This window comes from Centropristis striata, chromosome 5 (assembly GCF_030273125.1).
Source record: "Centropristis striata isolate RG_2023a ecotype Rhode Island chromosome 5, C.striata_1.0, whole genome shotgun sequence".
NCBI lineage: Eukaryota > Metazoa > Chordata > Actinopteri > Perciformes > Serranidae > Centropristis > Centropristis striata.
In genome coordinates, this window is record NC_081521.1 from 6,195,006 (window position 1) to 6,212,789 (window position 17,784).

Consider the following 17,784-nt stretch of genomic DNA (forward strand, 5'->3'; position numbering starts at 1 on the left):
TTTTGGCCATTTGTGTCTTTTTTTGGTCATTTTGTGTCTGTTGTTGTGTCTTTTTTAGTTATTTTGTGTATTTTTTTTTGGTCATTTTGTGCCTCTTTTTGGTCATTTGTGTCTATTTTGGTCATTTTGTGTCTTTTTTAGTCATTTTGTGTCTGTTGTTGTATCTTTTTTGGTTATTTTGTGTCTTTTTTGGTCATTTTGTGTCTTCTGTGTTTTTTCGTCATTCTGTCTTCTCATTTTGTGTCTTTTTTTGGTCATTTTGTGTCTTTTTGGTCATTTGTGTCTTTTTGTGTCTTTCTTGGTCATTTTGTGTCTGTTGTGTCTTTTTTAGTTATTTTGTGTCTTTTTTTTGGTCATTTTGTGTCTCCTGTGGGTTTTTTTGTCATTTTGTATTCAAATTTTGTGTCTTTTTTTTGGTCGTTTTGTGTTTTTTTTAGTCATTTTGTGTCTTTTTTGGTCATTTTGTGTCTCTTTAGTTATTTTGTGTCTTTTTTGGGGGCATTTTGTGTCCTTTTTTTTGGGCATTATGTGTCTTTTTTGGGTAATTTTGTGTGTTTTTAGTCGTTTAGTTCAACATAAAATGTGATTTTGAATCTTTTTTTACACTTTCAAAACACTATCATTCTCAATATTTTTTTGAAACTTTTTGTGTCCTTTTGTGTCTTTTTTTTAGTCATTTTGTGTCTTTTTTGGCCATTTGTGTCTTTTTGTGTCTTTTTTTGGTCATTTTGTGTCTGTTGTTGTGTCTTTTTTTTTTAATGTATTTTTTTGGGTCATTTTGTGCCTCTTTTTGGTCATTTGTGTCTATTTTGGTCATTTTGTGTCTTTTTTAGTCATTTTGTGTCTGTTGTTGTGTCTTTTTTGGTTATTTTGTGTCTTTTTTGGTCATTTTTTTGTCATTTTTTGGTCATTTTGTGTCTTCTGTGTTTTTTCGTCATTCTGTCTTCTCATTTTGTGTCTTTTTTGGTCATTTGTGTCTTTTTGTGTTTTTTTTTTAGTCATTTTGTGTCTTTTTTGGCCATTTGTGTCTTTTTTTGGTCATTTTGTGTCTGTTGTTGTGTCTTTTTTAGTTATTTTGTGTATTTTTTGGTCATTTTGTGCCTCTTTTTGGTCATTTGTGTCTATTTTGGTCATTTTGTGTCTTTTTTAGTCATTTTGTGTCTGTTGTTGTGTCTTGTTTGGTTATTTTGTGTCTTTTTTGGTCATTTTTTGTGTCTTTTTTGGCCATTTGTGTCTTTTTGTGTCTTTCTTGGTAATTTTGTGTCTGTTGTGTCTTTTTTAGTTATTTTGTGTCTTTTTTTTGGTCATTTTGTGTCTCCTGTGGGGTTTTTTGTCATTTTGTATTCAAATTTTGTGTCTTTTTTTTTGGTCGTTTTGTGTTTTTTTTTAGTCATTTTGTGTCTTTTTTGGTCATTTTGTGTCTCTTTAGTTATTTTGTGTCTTTTTGGGGGGCATTTTGTGTCCTTTTTTTTGGGCATTATGTGTCTTTTTTGGGTAATTTTGTGTGTTTTTAGTCGTTTAGTTCAACATAAAATGTGATTTTGAATCTTTTTTTATACTTTCAAAACACTATCATTCTCAATATTTTTTTGAAACTTTTTGTGTCCTTTTGTGTCTTTTTTTTAGTCATTTTGTGTCTTTTTTGGCCATTTGTGTCTTTTTGTGTCTTTTTTTGGTCATTTTGTGTCTGTTGTTGTGTCTTTTTTAGTTATTTTGTGTATTTTTTTTGGTCATTTTGTGCCTCTTTTTGGTCATTTGTGTCTATTTTGGTCATTTTGTGTCTTTTTTAGTCATTTTGTGTCTGTTGTTGTGTCTTTTTTGGTTATTTTGTGTCTTTTTTGGTCATTTTTTTGTCATTTTTTGGTCATTTTGTGTCTTCTGTGTTTTTTCGTCATTCTGTCTTCTCATTTTGTGTCTTTTTTGGTCATTTTGTGTCTTTTTGGTCATTTTGTGTCTTTTTTAGTCCTTTAGTCCAACATAAAATGTGATTTTGAATCTTTTTTTAACTTTCAAAACACTATCATGCTCAATAAAAAAAATTAAATGTTGCAAATGCGAACAAAGGTTGCAAATATAACATATAAGAGGGTTACATCCAGTTCTATCATTTTATACAAAATATATTTGAGCTTGTCTCCAGTTTTACTTGGTATATCATCATCAAACTGAAACTGGCCTCATGGAGTGTACAGCCAGAACTTTAGAGGTAAATTTACAGTAGGGCTCCACGCTGCTTTGTTTTCTAGTCTGGATGTGATGAAGAAGTCATGCTTTGGAGGTTTTGGAGACTCCAGAGGGTTAAAAGAAAAGTAGGTATAGCTAATATTTATGATTTAGATACAACAGAATTATGAAAAGTAATCCAACGGCTGAACATTGACAGTGATTAAAAAGATTAACCCTTGCTTAGACTGACATTGGTGCTTTTTCATGCAATCTCTGTGGGTGCCACAACGCCAGGGGTGCTATCAGCAGACTGTGTTTTTTCTGCAGGGCCCCTTTAGATCTGATACAGTTCAGCCCAGTGCTCATGTGAGACTGGAATCTAAAAATGACCCGAGCTAGAAAAGAGCTTCAGTTATTGCAAAGATTAAAGTCTGCAGTATCAGTCAAATCTAGCACGTAGATACAGGTGATACTTCCTCTTTTCTTTTCTTTTTACCCCACTGAGATAGAGAGAAAAATGTAGGTAAAAATGTATTCTACTTTCTATAGCATTGGCAATCTGACTGTGTGTAATCAGAGTGTGAAATCCCCAGAACCATGCATGTAGAGAATAGCAGATTTGATTTTATAACTGCAAAATAATTCTGATCTCATGACAATTTCTGCATGACTAGGAGTTATCATAAACTGGTTGAGTTTTGGCCTGCAATACATAACAGAAGTTATTAGACCCTTTCACCACCAGGAGGCAGTAAAGATGCACACACAACTCTCATAACTCTGTCAAATGTCAAACCTATACCCTACTGTTTATAACTATTAATTTTCATGGGTTTTGCTCATAATACTTACATTATATAGAGCAGGTAGGTTCCCATCTTGTGTGTAGCTTGTGTTTGGACACAGGGCTGGCTATTGCAAATGTTAAGATCCTAAAATTCAAAAACATTTGGCTGATAATGACACTTCTGAGTATTATAATCAATACAGACAAAGATGTGATTATTAAAGTCTTCAAAAATCATTTCATACAACAAATCACCCAAACAAGGATTCAATAATGCACCCTGAAGCTCTGAGTATTGTAGCCCATTGTTCCCTGAAGGAACAGCTTATTATTTTATGTTTAACTAGTTAACTACTTCATCCTCAATATTATTCTTTTAACTTTAAGGGTATAAAGGAGAAGCAGATTTTTTGTGTTCTGATACTTTGAAAGGTCAAGTTTTCGTCCTAATATGGAATGAAGTCTTAGGGCATTGTTGAAATCCATGTTTTCCTATAAAGTTATAGGTTGAAGTTGTATTTGTTTCTGACCTCATTGTGCATTTAAATGTATATTTTCAATAAACATATAATATCCCTTAAAATGTCATAGTAGTTATGAGGCCATGGTATTCTTCTGAAATGCTTTACATGTTTTTCCCTAAGAGGTGGAGCAACATGGCCCGTTCAGGCTTTCATTCATTCAAGGATCAATGAGCATACATTCTGGCATTTGGTGGCTTTTCTGGAAAGCAGTCTCCTGTAGGCCGCTGTGCAGGCCCCCACAGCTGATCATATTATTTCAGATGGTGGGCAGCACTCACCTTCAGTGCGCGCTCCACTATGGACTGCAAAAGGGATGACTGGCACAGGACAAGAAGAGAAAGGAAAACCTACATGCGACAGAATGACGGATGACAGGAGTACTACGCTTCACATCCTTGAGGAGCCTCAGATGCGAAGAGAAGTGGAGAGACTTCGAACTTTTCTGAACTGGCCAGTGGGTGCGCCTGTTACATCTGGAGACCTGGCCAAGGCAGGCTTCTTCTTTCTAGGCCCCGGGGATAAAGTCCAATGTTTCTGCTGCGGGGGGATTTTAAGATGCTGGGTACATGGGGACAGCCCGGCCGCCGAGCACAAAAGGCATTTCCCCACTTGCAGTTTCATACTGGGTCGAGCTGTGGGAAATATTCCTCTCCAAGCTGGATCCTCCGACTCTGTGGATGGCCAGCTGTTGAGTCAACTCCAGAGGATGACTATGGATGACCAGGGGACAGCTGGACAAGCGGTCTACCCAGAGATGGAGGCGGAGGATTCCCGGCTCACCACTTTCCACAACTGGCCCACTGAGGCCTCAGTCCAGCCAGATGTTCTCGCCAGAGCAGGATTTTTCTACACAGGTACTCACTGTCTCACTATCAAGCTTAAAAACATTCATAAATCCCTTCTTTAACGTCTTAATATTTAGCAACATCTGAGTATATTTCAGTGAAATATCCAGCACTAGCCCAGTCACTGCTAGAGAGACCTCTCTTTGTGAGAGAGCTCATGATACAATTGTCCTGCTGAGTCATGCGGTTGTGGACAGAACAACCTGGACAAAGCTGGGGCTGCTAAAGAAGTAGGGTTCCACAGCTTCAGGCAATATACAGAGTGTGGGCACAAGTTCATGAAGATCAATACAAAATATTGCAACAGGGTTCCTGCGAATGCTGGAAATCCTTGAAAACCCTGGAATTTTAATTTCTGAATTGTGCTTGGATATTTCCTTTATTTCGTCACCCTCCTGCAGAATGCTGTTAGAAAATATAATATTGATTGTTTATGGCACAATAACATCTAATTTAATGTGATGAAGAAGTGAAATCAGTATACTATACATACTGTATATACTGCACATATTCATGTTATATACCACAGCTTTAAGGTTAAAAAAAAGCTTGAAATTACACCTTGAAAATGCTTGGAAAGTGCTTGAATTTGACTTTGGAAAAGATGTAGGAACCTCCCTAAAACTGTGAGGCTGATAGTGTTAATTTTATTGAAACTGATTCAGAGAGGGGTTGACTCACCTTTCATGTACTTTTTACAGGTTTTAGCTTGTGCATGATATTAATTCCTTCTACAATTTGGCCATACAAATATAGCCTTTCAAAACAGTGATGCTGTTCATCCTAACAGGTCACAGTGACAACGTCAAGTGCTTCTACTGTGATGGCGGGCTGAGGAACTGGGAGACCGGAGATGACCCGTGGCAGGAACATGCCAAATGGTTTCCACGGTAACAGCAGGGCTCGTCACAAGGCAGATATAAAGACATCAGTTGAATATATAATTTGCCTTTTTTCGTACTGGCAAATTAAAATATTGTCTCTATGTATATTGAAGCTGTGTGACGTTTTTGATTTTTGTTCCGTATGTATGCTTTAGTAGATTATAAAAGAGCATCTTGTATATTTTTCAGATGTGAGTTTTTAATCCAGGCGAGGGGGCAGGACTATATCAGCAACATACAGGATGCTCATTTCCATCTGGGTGAGACTGTGGTGAGAGTCTTTATCCCTCTTATCTGCTCAGAATAAAGTCTGTTTGTTATACAGCAGGCATCAAAATCACAACATCACAGTATGCCGCCTTAAATCATTCATCACTGTCATTGTTGTTTAGGGTGGATCACAGACCCCCACAGGCAGAGATATCGGATCCAGAAACGGTAAGTCATATAAAATTGAACTTAGGCAGGGGTCGATGTGTATGTGCCAAGAAAAAAAGCTTTATTCCTACCAAGTAGACCTGGAAACAAGACAGCAGCCTGCTTTGACGGCAATAATGATCTTTGTGTAAAGAAGAATCAAAGTGTCAACATCCACTCTTGCTTGTTCACACAAAAAGAGAAAGGTGGAGCAAACACTGATAGCTACATTCCTTGTTGTGCAAATAGGAAAAATTAAAGGCTGCAGACTGTTGATTCAATTAGATTAACCTGGGGTAACCACTTGCACAAAGCATATATCTTGCACCACAGCACTACTTAAAACTTAAATTAGACTCTGAATAGACTCTCTGGAAGAAAGCAGGTCTATTACATTTCTAGGGAGGCTGCTGACAATGGATGTTGAATTACCTGAGCTAATGTTTGCTTTAAGATTGCAGTAATTAGGGAGTGCTATGGAGACTATTTGTTGCCAATGGTTGCAGGGTAGTCATGAGAGGGCAATTATTGCATACAATGAAGGGATTACAATCACAATCTCTGCAGCCTTATACAAGAAATCTGTAGATTGAAATGTTAATATATTGACGAAGTTAACTCTATGGAGTCTGGAGTTATTTTGTCCATTTTTGAATCCTTTTCATGCCTTTTCGTGTCTTTGTAAGTCATTTTGTGTCTGTTTTGTGTCATTTTTGGTCATTTTGTGTCTGTTGTTGTGTCTTTTTTAGTTATTTTGTGTCTTCTTTTGGTCATTTTGTGTCCTTTTTTGGGCCATTTTGTGTCTTTTTGTTTCTTTTTTGAGTCATTTTGTGTCTCTTTTTAGTCATTTTGTGTCTTTTTTTAGTCCTTTAGTCCAACATAAAATGTGATTGTGAAACTTTGTTTTACTTTCAGAACACTATCATGCTCAATAACATTTTTTAAATATTGCAAATATGAACAAAGGTTGCAAATATAACATTTACAACCGTTTCTATCATTTTATACTAAATATATTTGATATATTTACAGTAGGGCTCCACGCTGCTTTGTTTTCTAGTCTCGATGTCATGAAAAAGTCATGATTTGGCGGTTTTGGAGACTCCAGAAGGTTAAGCTGCACAACTTGTCATTATTTCCCACTTTTTTGTATCGGTATATAGTTAATAGTAACATCAAGTGGAAATGTAGATTTGTTTATGCCTTATCTGTGGCTGGTCACTGGTCTGTTCTTCCTCACTTATCCCCCTCTCATCTTCCAGATATGGTCGGAGGTCTGGGAGCGTCCTCGGCCATGCTCTCTCCTGTGGTACAGAATGTGCTGCAGATGGGGTTTGAAGCCGGCCTGGTGGAGAGTCTGGTCCAGACCAAGTACCTTCTGACAGGTCAGCACTACACTTCTGTATCTGACCTGGTCACTGACGTACTGCAGGCAGAGCAGGAGGACAGACAAAGGGGGCAACAGAGCAGAGGTAACAGCCAGTGGTAGAAAGTAAAGTGCTACTTTGACTTTACTTGAGTATTTCCTATTTACTTTTTACTCAACTAAATGTCTTACTTACTTTTCAGATAAATATGTTACATAAAACATATTAAATAGTTTTTAAAAAGTATATTTCCATTGTTCTATTGGTGCTGTTACTCAAGTAAAGGATGTGAATACTTCTTCCACCACTGGTAGCAGCCACACAGTTATTAATACTGAACCACTGTCATTTTCCACAGTATCCTCTTCAAATACATTGTGCCAATTCATTTTGTGACCATTTAACATGAGCAATATTGTGAGCAAAATTAGTTGTAATCCAGCTGTAAATGTTACAATGGATGTCGAAGTTTGTCATACTTTTCACTGTCTTTTTATATGATTGTGCCCTTCAGACCCAGAGTCAACGCAAGGCTCCGGTGCTGGAAATGTGCGGACACAAACTCCCCTCAGAGAGAAAGGTCAGAGGTCAACGCCTATATGATTTGCAGAGGGGAAAAAAAGCACTTTTTAGAGTCAATAACAATAGGTGCATACTGCCACCTACTGCATTGAAGTGTGTAACTGCTGTGCTTGTTAAATCAATGGGGGGGAAAGACTTTGTTTTATCGCCTGATAATTTATTTGCATAATATGTAATATGGTAACGTAAATGGACCTGCACTTATATAGCGCACTTTACAGCACTTTACACTACAAACTGCCCTCATTCACCCATTCACACACACATTCATACTGGTGGCAGAGGCTACCCTAAACGGTCCCACCTGCCACCATTGGGAATTCATTCTCACATCGATGAACGCAGCATCAGGAGCAATCTGGGGTTCAGTATTTTGCTCAAGGATACTTCAACATGTAGGCTGCCATGGTCAGAGATCGAACCACCAACCCTCCGATCGGCGGGCAACCCGCTCTACCAATCGTGCCACGGCCGCCCCAAATATAAATTTACCATTATCAGGCCGATATATCCCTAAATGCCACCTTTGAGTTGCTGACATGATTGCTGCACCCTGCAGCACTTAGCTTGTACAAAGTGTGAATGCATGTGTGCTCATCTGATTCCCCGTTTTGGTTTGACCCACAGTGAAGGAGCCCAGCCCAGAGGAGCTGCTGAGGCAGCTGCAGGAGGAGAGGACCTGTAAGGTGTGCATGGACAAACTGGTGTCCATCGTCTTCATCCCCTGTGGTCATCTGGTGGTGTGTGGCGATTGCGCTGCCAGCCTGCGTCACTGCCCCATCTGCAGAGCTGTCATTAGAGGCAGCGTTCGTGCTTTCATGTCCTAAGGCTGTAGTGAGAAGCCACTGTTATACAGGTGTTGCATGAGTGGCCTTCTGTTTTTCCTCTGTACTCATTTTACCTTGTACTGATGAAAATAAAGGTGACTGCTGGTTGCTTGTCAGATTTTACAGATCATTTTCTATAATAAACATTTTAAGTTATTCAAAATGTGTCATGTTTGTCAGAGAGTGCACCTCACAAAGACACAACACACCCAGTGAATGACACAATATTAAAAGAGCACATTCTTTTATTAACAAACACCTATTTACATGAACACAAAGCACAGTTCTGGATAAATAGGATTACACAATCAGGTCACATGAGTTTGAGGCAACACAGGACACAAAATAGAAGAGAGAGATACAAAAAAAGACCTTTTCCACTTTCTATACAAAGAAAAAGAATTATCTACAAACAGGTGGAATCTTTTTCAGTGGAGACTAGCACATACACACACAACCGTAACAGGTTTCAACTAATTCCAGTCACCGGGGGTTTAGGAAGAGGCTGTATTGCACTGAGAGGAAGACTAGTTTTTACATAGTAGCATTTACTACTAATACTGATTATGTTACAATATGAGGTGCTTTGTGTTTTTACTAACGCACACACCAGTTAGCTGACCAAGGGTGTGTAAACTTTAAATCATAAAGACGTAGTGAAGACATATAAATTATTGCATCTTGCCAATAGAGAAGTGACCAATCAAATTAAAAATAGGTCAGTTTCATTCTGAAATTAGCCTGTAAAAGTGGTAAGATGATTTTTTTAGGATCATAACAGTTTGTTGACTTTTTATCTGGCTGTGAAGAAGATCTAATACCGCAGATATGCAGCAGGATATTTTTAGGTGCTGACTGAATAAAAAGGACTAGGAACAGAATTAACTTCTTTGTTCACAACTCTTTTGATTCCCAAAAAAGCAGATAATTTCAAACTTTCCACCAAGAAATATTGTAATCAGACAAATAGCATACTGGAAATGTTTTGCATTAAAATGTAGTTTGCAAAAAAATGATCTTGACCTAAAAAAGAAAAAAATGTAACACTGTAACAAACAGGATAAAGCAACAACTCATCCTAAATAACAATTACTCAGCAGAAACACACTATATTAAGATTTTTTTGTTATCTGCAGACAAACAAAAATAGCTTTAAGACAAATGTGTTGATTTATGGACCCTGTAGCAGAAATTCAGCAGCCTTGAAAGTCGCACATGAACACTTTGAACACTAGAGAGCAGTAGTGATTCACACAACCAGTAAGGCAACAGGGGATTTGACATTAGTTCTGAAAGATCTGACGTTAATAACAACAAAGTGCTTCCAATTAGTATAGGAGATAGGACCCACGTGTGTGCACTTGTCTAAATAAAAATGTGTTATGTTGCTGGGTCAGAATAAAATCAATCTGAGTAAGAAACTACTCAGCAGAAGTTTTCAGTTACTGTTTAACCAGCTCATATACAGCCGGTTGAAGACATCAGTTTGTCATTTCTTTGTATGTTATACACATAATTACAATAGAAACCCTGTAAAAAACATGCTATAAAACAAACACGACTGAGACTATCACCACTGAGAATCTACACTGTTAACTGACAGGAGACAACGCTCGGATTCACTCAGGTATAGACCACGCTGAAGACCAAACCCATACAACTCAACGCTGCTGTTTGCAATATGAATATTAAAACAATTCCCACTGTTTTCTTGAAGTTAAAAATATGCTGTGTAACCTTCGCTTGAGTGTATCTGTAGTTAGCAGAGAAGTAAAAACAAAGCTTTCAGCGAGTCTTCTAACACACGACACTTCAGTAATACTGACTTGGATGTTGGTGAAAATAGTGACAACAATAAGACTCCAGAAATAAAAGTAAGACTCACATGCCATTCCTTGCGTTTGAACACCTCTTGCACGCTAACGCTCTTTTGCATTCTTGATAGTTCACATTTCAAACTCTAAATCCACACTCTTGTTCCATTATTTACATTTTCTATTTTTGACGGATGCCCCTGTAGGTTTGGTGCTTTTGTTCCCTCCCCTCCCTCTACCTCTCCACTCCCATGCCTCTTCCTGCCGTGCTTGTGTATTTATGCACACAGATCCTGGCCTAAAGTAAACAGGCTGCACACAATAGCTCATTCCACGGGCTCCACTGTAATTCAGCCCTCCGGCCAAGATCTGAGCCAAACCAGCAATAACATGCTAAATCACTGAGTCGTCTAAGACACAGTACCACAGAGTGGGAATGCTGGACAGTCCCTGATTACATACACAATGTATTTATATGCTGTACATGTTCTATACAGTCGTGTTCTTCAGGAGTATTAGATCATTATGGGCAGGTCGCAGCAATGGGACCTCAGCAGAGAATTCAACACAAAGAAAATGATTGATATGTCCCAAAACACACAATATGGGGCTTTGTTGCACTGTAATCCCCCCTATTCGCAGAACCCGTCATCCCTCCCTGGAAAACAATGGACCCAAACTGAGAAGTGTTGGCTTTTCTGGGCAGTGCACCAGTAAATGACATGTTTAAAGTACTGAAATCAAGAAGGGGAGGAATGTCTGGCGTGCCCCAGAGAACTGGGAGGTTTGTGTCACAACAGCCATTTTGTCTCCGTGGGAATTTGCTGTGTCACCTCCCCGCTGGACGCTCTCTTATTTACGTAGACCTGCAGAGAACAGAAACATGGGAAGAAAGAGAAGAGTTAGTGGTTGTCGGGCAACTCTCACACAGACACAATTACCCAGAGACACACACACACACACACACACCAGGATGATTTTCTCCTGGATATAACTCCCAGCAGATTGGGGGAGACGAAAACTTCCTCCCATTAGAGACGGAGCTGATTAAACTGTCAAGAAGCTAATAAAATATTCATTTCATGTTGGCAGAGAATCATTACATGACTTCGCAGACTTATTGTTATTAAGTTCTCTGCACAACTTAATTGATTAATCCAATTTTAGACTGATTTTTTGTGTGTTTTTCCCCATGTGCTTCTACCAGTACCTGCCTGTGTCGTGGGGACACACACGTGTAATACACACCTACACACAATAGTGTCACAAAAGGCCTTCATATTCCCTACAGCCCTCTGACAGGATGCAGCATGTTTCAGAGAGGCGTTTACTCCCCAGACATGACTCAAAGCTCCAGATACTAAGCAAGCAACCGTCTGCACAATCACTATCAGTCAGTGTTGTTTTGTATCCGCCTGATACCTGATCAAATAGTAAAAAAGCTCTGAAACAAGCGAGTAAGTAGGCCTTGAGTTGACATTAGCCGTTCTGAATAATGAAGAGTTTTAGGGAAAATCAGGAGATGTAACCTTGAAGAGCTTCAATCCAAATTGTATGCGATATTCACATTCATCTCTTCTTTAGTGAAGGGAATTGATTCGAGACACCTAAGCCATTATCGATTCTGCTTATTGCTCCAATTCTTCATCGATTCCCTTATTGATTTCGGATCACTTTTCTGTGTTAAAAAAATCGTCCCTTACAGTGTCAACAGCTATTTTATTATCTCTGTCTGAGCGAGAGTCGATGATCTAAGAGAATATTTGTACAGTGTTTATTTTCATTAAGTTTCTTTTCATTCAAGTAAGAAAACCTTGGAGCAAGCAGTGGCACTCGCATGATTGAAACACAAGGCGTTACTGGAATTTAAGCAGATTTTGGATGATGGATGTTTTAGTTTATTGCTGCCATTTCCATGGTTTTTACATTTTACAGACATTGAAAGCAGCAATGCGGTCATGATTTTTCATAAGATCAAGCCATGATTTAGACCAGGGATGGGCAACTTAAATGCTGGAGGGGGCCACAATTTTTCATGGACACTACCACAGGGCCACATATAGGACCGTGCACTTAACCAGATATGATGAAACTGCAATTTTAAATATGTTTACAGTGCAGTAACTTAACATATTTCATGCTCAAATGCATGTATAACAGTATAAATAAGAATACAAAAGGTTTGAAGCAAATAAAAAATAACCACTTACTGTGATTTCTTTTTTTCAGTGCAAGAACAGCAGACCAACATTAATTGCAAGAAGTAATTTTGTGCATTTTTACACTGCACTTTTAAGATTATATGCTCAAATGCATGTAGTCGTACTGAGGGCCACTTCAAGTGAGGGTGCGGGCCGTATGTGGACCCCGGGCCTCCAGTTGCCCATCCCTGATTTAGGCTGTATTTTCCTCTCCACCATGACTTCTGCTTGCTACAATTATCCAACAGCATAGATGAGATGAGTTTGACTTTATTATTCTGCAATAAGCAGCTGTCAGAAAAACATGCCAGCATGGATAAAAAGGAACAGATAAGCTCGGAGACATAATTCCAAATAGATTGGACAATTATTGGTTCTCAACTGGATCTGGTTCTTGATTCCCATCCCTACTGTTCGGTCACTTTTAAATGCAAAGAGACATATACACATATGGTGACCTGACACATTCATACTTACAGGTACATGGGCTTTAAGAGGAGATGAGATGGTTTCTCATTGACATGGTAGAGTGGGAATGGGTCAAATCCACCAATAAAATCAACTGAAAACAAAGGATTAAACACATAAATTATGGAGTAAATCAAAAGACAGACAACAACAGAATAAGAAAGTAAATGAAAATATGTGAAATTAAAAAAAATGTTTAAAAAAACAGATGAATGCGAAAGAAAAGGACACAATGGGAACAGATGTAGTGCAGGGATGTTGAAAGCTCGGCAGCTTGCCAAGAACAGTACAGCTTTTTTTTTGTAGTTTTAACAAATAAAAAAACTTTTTTTTTTATCTCTGTATCTGCCTGAGGCTATAGCCAAAGCTCGGGAACAGGTGAAAGCTGGCCAGCTGTCAAAATAGCCAAAGCCTTTTTTATCTCTCAGAAACAGAGGTGACCTTCAGCCACCGACCCAACGCTCAACCCTTTCTGTTTATTTTCTCACTTAAGAGTTCAGACTCTCGGCGGTGTGCAGATGAGCAAACCAGTGTTATGTTGCTCGTGGAAGAGAGAGGGACATGCTGGTAACCAAAGTGCTGTGTATTTTTGCACAGATGCAGAAAGATATTTTTGAGATGAAGGGAAAGGCTTGCGGCTCCAGAGGGGACATAAAGGCGGAGAGGGGGAAAGAGAGAGAGAGAGAGAGAGAGAGAGAGAGAGAAAGGAGGACGGGGCATGTCACGCTTGTCCGTCTGACTGACGGGGGGCCAAAGAGATTAGGTTGGAGGAGTGCATGTGAAAGAGGCCAGCATGTCCAGGAGCTGTGAACACCACGAGGGGAGGAAAAGGAGAAACGGATATTGAGTCTGATTCAGTGGAAAAAAGACACCAAACAGATTGCGGATACACTCTAAGAAAAGATTCAGGAGGTTAGTTAGTATGACTTAAAAACATGAGCTTTTTCAGCATAAATAATACCATTTGTTACATTTCCATTGTTTTATTAAGTTGATAACTTATTTCAAGAAGTTGCTCAAAATTAAAAATGAAGAAAGATGTCTTAACTCAGAAATATATTGATTTTGGATGAGCATGTCTGCCTTCACTTAACAAGGAAAAAGGTAATGAAACTTAATATTGTACACTGTAATAAATGATTCTGTCGTCATTTCATTTTACTTAATATATTTGATAAAATGCATTAAATATAAATGTGTCCTTGATTTTGAGGCAGTTGTTTAAGTGACTTTAATATAAAAATGTTTGAGATAGAATCTACTTATTTTAATCACATTAAATATAATCTTTATATGTATGTAATTCTAAATCAAGAGAATTTTGAATGAATCCAACACAATATATTTAGTCCGTTTTTAATTGACAGGCACTTCCTGTTAAGTTGTTATTAACTCAAGTTGTAACGTAATATTGCGTGCAATCTGTTGCCTCAATTTTATTGAGTAGCTATCGTTTGTCTTTTTTTTTTTTTTTTTACAGTGTATGACTTAAAAACATGGTCTTTTTCAGCATAAAAAATACAATTTGTTACATTTCCATTGTTTTATTAAGTTGACAACTTATTTCAAGAAGTTGATCAAAATTAAAAATGAAGAAAGATGTCTTAACTCAGAAATATATTGATTTTGGATAAGCATTTCTGCCTTCACTTAACAAGGAAAAAGGTAATGAAACTTAATATTGTATTACAATATGTCTGACTTAAGTGAAATAAGTTACTTATACTCAATAAAATTGAGGTAACAATTTGCATGGACTTTGTTGAGTAGAAAGAAAGTAAAATAAAGGACTTATAGCAACTTAAATAGAGTAATTTGACCACTTATTAATACTAAAACGTTGATATAAAAATTTGGTAACGCTTTATAATAAGGTCCTTAATAACCATTAATTAACAAGTAATAAGGCATTGTTCTCGCTTTAGATCCGGTAGTTGCAAAAAGCATAGTTAACTTATAGTTAACTTATAATAGATGAGCAATAAAGTATATTTTAATATCAATAAGCAAACAAAATAAGATTAATAAAGGCATGGCAAAGACATAATGGGTGGGTCATGTGTGTTTGTAATGCCATTATTAACACTTATATAAGTTTATAAACACACAATAATGTTAATAAGCATCTTGTAAGGACTTACAAGGGCCTTATTACTTGTTAATTAATGGTTATTACAAGGACCTTAATATAAAGGGTTACCAAAAATTTAGTTGGTTCAACATAATTAAGCTTGTAGACAAACGATTTGTAGGACAAAACAAATCATGTTGGTTGTACTAGACTATTAGACTAGACTAGACTAGTTCAGCTATAAAAGTCTCATGGGAAATACTCAATAATGTCTTAGTTGGAATTACTTAAAAAGATAAATGCAAAGTGTTACAACATTTTTTTTATGTTGAGCCAGTGCCATTTTTTTTGTGTGTGAGTGTACCAGTTCAAGAGCATAACAAAAAAAAATTGGCACATCTGTTACTTTTTGGGGAAAAACAGACACAGGCCAGCCATGGAAACTACTGTAAGGCCAAATCAGTTGCATCCTGATAAGAGGAGGCAGGGTGGTCTGCTGAATACTGATAGGTAGGCAGGATGAGTGCCGAGAGCCACAGGCGGCAATGGGGGGCTGTCCCTTTCCTTTGACCCTGCCCCTGGTTTCCTGGGATTCTCCATTTCATCTGTACATGAGATACAAAACCACACACCCCACCCACACAGACCAGCACACAGAGAGCTGCTTTCCCTGCTCTTTTCTGTACCACTGATTTTCTCATTATAAGCAGGTGGGGACTCATTCCCTGCCACGATAAGCTGTGCTGAGGAATACTGTTAGATGATAATGACGGTTGCCATTTTTAGACTCACTCGCAGCTCTAGGGACGGCAGAGTCGGTTGGTCGGTGCAACTGTCAGTCTGTCAATCCAATACTTTGCTTCGGAGTGAAGTATTATGACAACTATTGGATGGATTGTTGTGAAATTCAGTACGGATATTCAAAGTATTCACAGGATGAATTCTAATGACTCCTGACTTTTCATATAGCACCACATCATATTTTCACTTCATGACAGGATACTTTGAAAGCAGGTTAATAATTGTATGATTGCCAATACCTGTTCTTACCCTAATGAATATGTGGCAAAACATTACGGTAACACTTTACGATAACCAACTAAGTGATGTGTATAGATGGTTTACAAACCAATTATTAACCATTTACAAAGTGCTATACATATTTAATCTTTAAATGTTTTCAACCAATTTCTTAAAGGTATATGAATAATTTCAAAATCATTAACATACTTAATATGGTGTTAAAATGTTAAAATGAGTGCAACTAAAACTATTGAAAAACTATTAATTATAATTTAATTGTTTGTTAATGGTAGAGTAACTATAAACTTACATTAATATACCATCTATTTGCCATTTATACATGATGTAGTTAGTTAAACATTAATAAATGATGCATTTACCGTTCTAAATGGCTTATATACGGTTTATAAATGATGATTAAACATCAATAAACTATCTGTTTACCATTTATATATGATGGTTATTGTAAAGTGTTACCAACAGTACTCGTTACACTAACTGAAAGCATCATCTTCAACCATGTGCTCCATCCCTCCTGCATAATTTAAAGTGTAAAGCCTGTTTATTGCTGTTGATCCCTTTCCTCATTAATTATTACCTTCACCGGTCCGACCGTGACCTTGAGGTCAACCTTCTATGCAGCTCACTGAACATTGAAGGTCTAAAAATCTGTATGTTTCCAATAAGCAAAACGGAGCCTATTAAAGGCATTACCTTATGGTGCATATCACACTGCAGTGTGTTTACTGTACCTGCTGAAGCAATCTGTGCTTTAAGATTGCTCTTCAAACAACAAACAATACTTTGAAAACTAGAATGGCACTCAGAGAGTGCAGACCTCTGCCAAGACCAACGGTGCATTCACATGCTGCTTGGAAGGTCGTAATGTGAAAACAATAATGACGGTATAAAGAAGATGTGTTGCGTATCATTCTCAAAGCATTTAAACAACACATTGGTAGCTGTTTCCAGTAATTGCGTGACTATAAACCAAGGAAATGCATCAGATGAGCTATGCAATATGTACCAAACTATTCGCCAACCTTCCGAGTTGTTGTTCCGACCAGGCGGCAAACTCCGTGTCTGAGCATGGAGGACAACCAGGAAGTGCCTGAAGCTGCATTCTACCGAAAATTCCAGCAGGGGGCGCTTTGGGTGGCTACCTTTGATTGACAGGTCACTAACAAGACGAGCCGTCATCAGGAGAGAAGCAGAACAATGCGTATCCACGGCAACGTGTCAATAAAGTTATATATAACCTTCATGGTAATTTTGTGTCTCTTTTCGGTAATTTTGTGTCTTTTTTTAGTCATTTCGTGTATTTTTTTGGTCATTTTGTGTCTTTTTTTAGTCCTTTAGTCCAACATAAAATGTGATTTTGAGTCTTTTTTTTACTTTCAAAACCCTATCATGCTCAATAAAAAAAATTAAATGTTGCAAATGTGAACAAAGGTTGCAAATATAACATATAAGAGGGTTACATCCAGTTCTATCATTTTATACAAAATATATTTGACCTTGTCTCCAGTTTTACTTGGTATATCATCATCAAACGGAAACTGGCCTCATGGAGTTTACAGCCAGAACTTTAGAGGTAAATTTACAGTAGGGCTCCACGCTGCTTTGTTTTCTAGTCTGGATGTGATGAAGAAGTCATGATTTGGCACTTTTGGAGGCCCCAGAGGGTTAAAAAAACATGTATGAAGATGGAAAATCTTTAACCTGAAACAGTGTATTCGATTTGCCACCTGTAGTGCAGATAGTGTACTTGGAAACAGGTCTCGGCAGCTGATTGACACATGCGTGCT

The 17,784-nt window shown here is 37.7% G+C and overlaps 2 protein-coding genes across 3 annotated transcripts in view; one reads left to right on the top strand and one right to left on the bottom strand.

Moving 5' to 3' along the window:
• Positions 1-3,775: 3,775 nt before the first annotated feature.
• birc7 (baculoviral IAP repeat containing 7) lies at positions 3,776-8,527 on the top strand. The gene is made up of 7 exons (XM_059332572.1): positions 3,776-4,331; positions 5,113-5,212; positions 5,396-5,477; positions 5,599-5,644; positions 6,886-7,095; positions 7,505-7,570; positions 8,200-8,527. Exons 1-7 carry the CDS (start codon positions 3,791-3,793, stop codon positions 8,397-8,399), a joined length of 1,245 nt encoding a protein of 414 aa, XP_059188555.1. The 5' UTR covers positions 3,776-3,790; the 3' UTR covers positions 8,400-8,527.
• Positions 8,528-8,626: 99 nt separating this feature from the next.
• The window catches only part of nkain4 (sodium/potassium transporting ATPase interacting 4), a 63,211-nt gene continuing 54,053 nt past the window's right edge, over positions 8,627-17,784 (bottom strand). The window contains exons 6-7 of one of the 2 annotated variants that reach the window (XM_059332573.1): positions 12,892-12,976; positions 8,627-11,079 (exon numbers count right to left, since the gene is read on the bottom strand). In XM_059332573.1, the coding sequence (XP_059188556.1) occupies positions 11,070-11,079; positions 12,892-12,976 (95 nt within the window). In that variant the 3' untranslated portion in view covers positions 8,627-11,069. The remainder of the gene's footprint in view (positions 11,080-12,891; positions 12,977-17,784) is intronic. The other variant, XM_059332574.1, reaches the window with a different exon arrangement.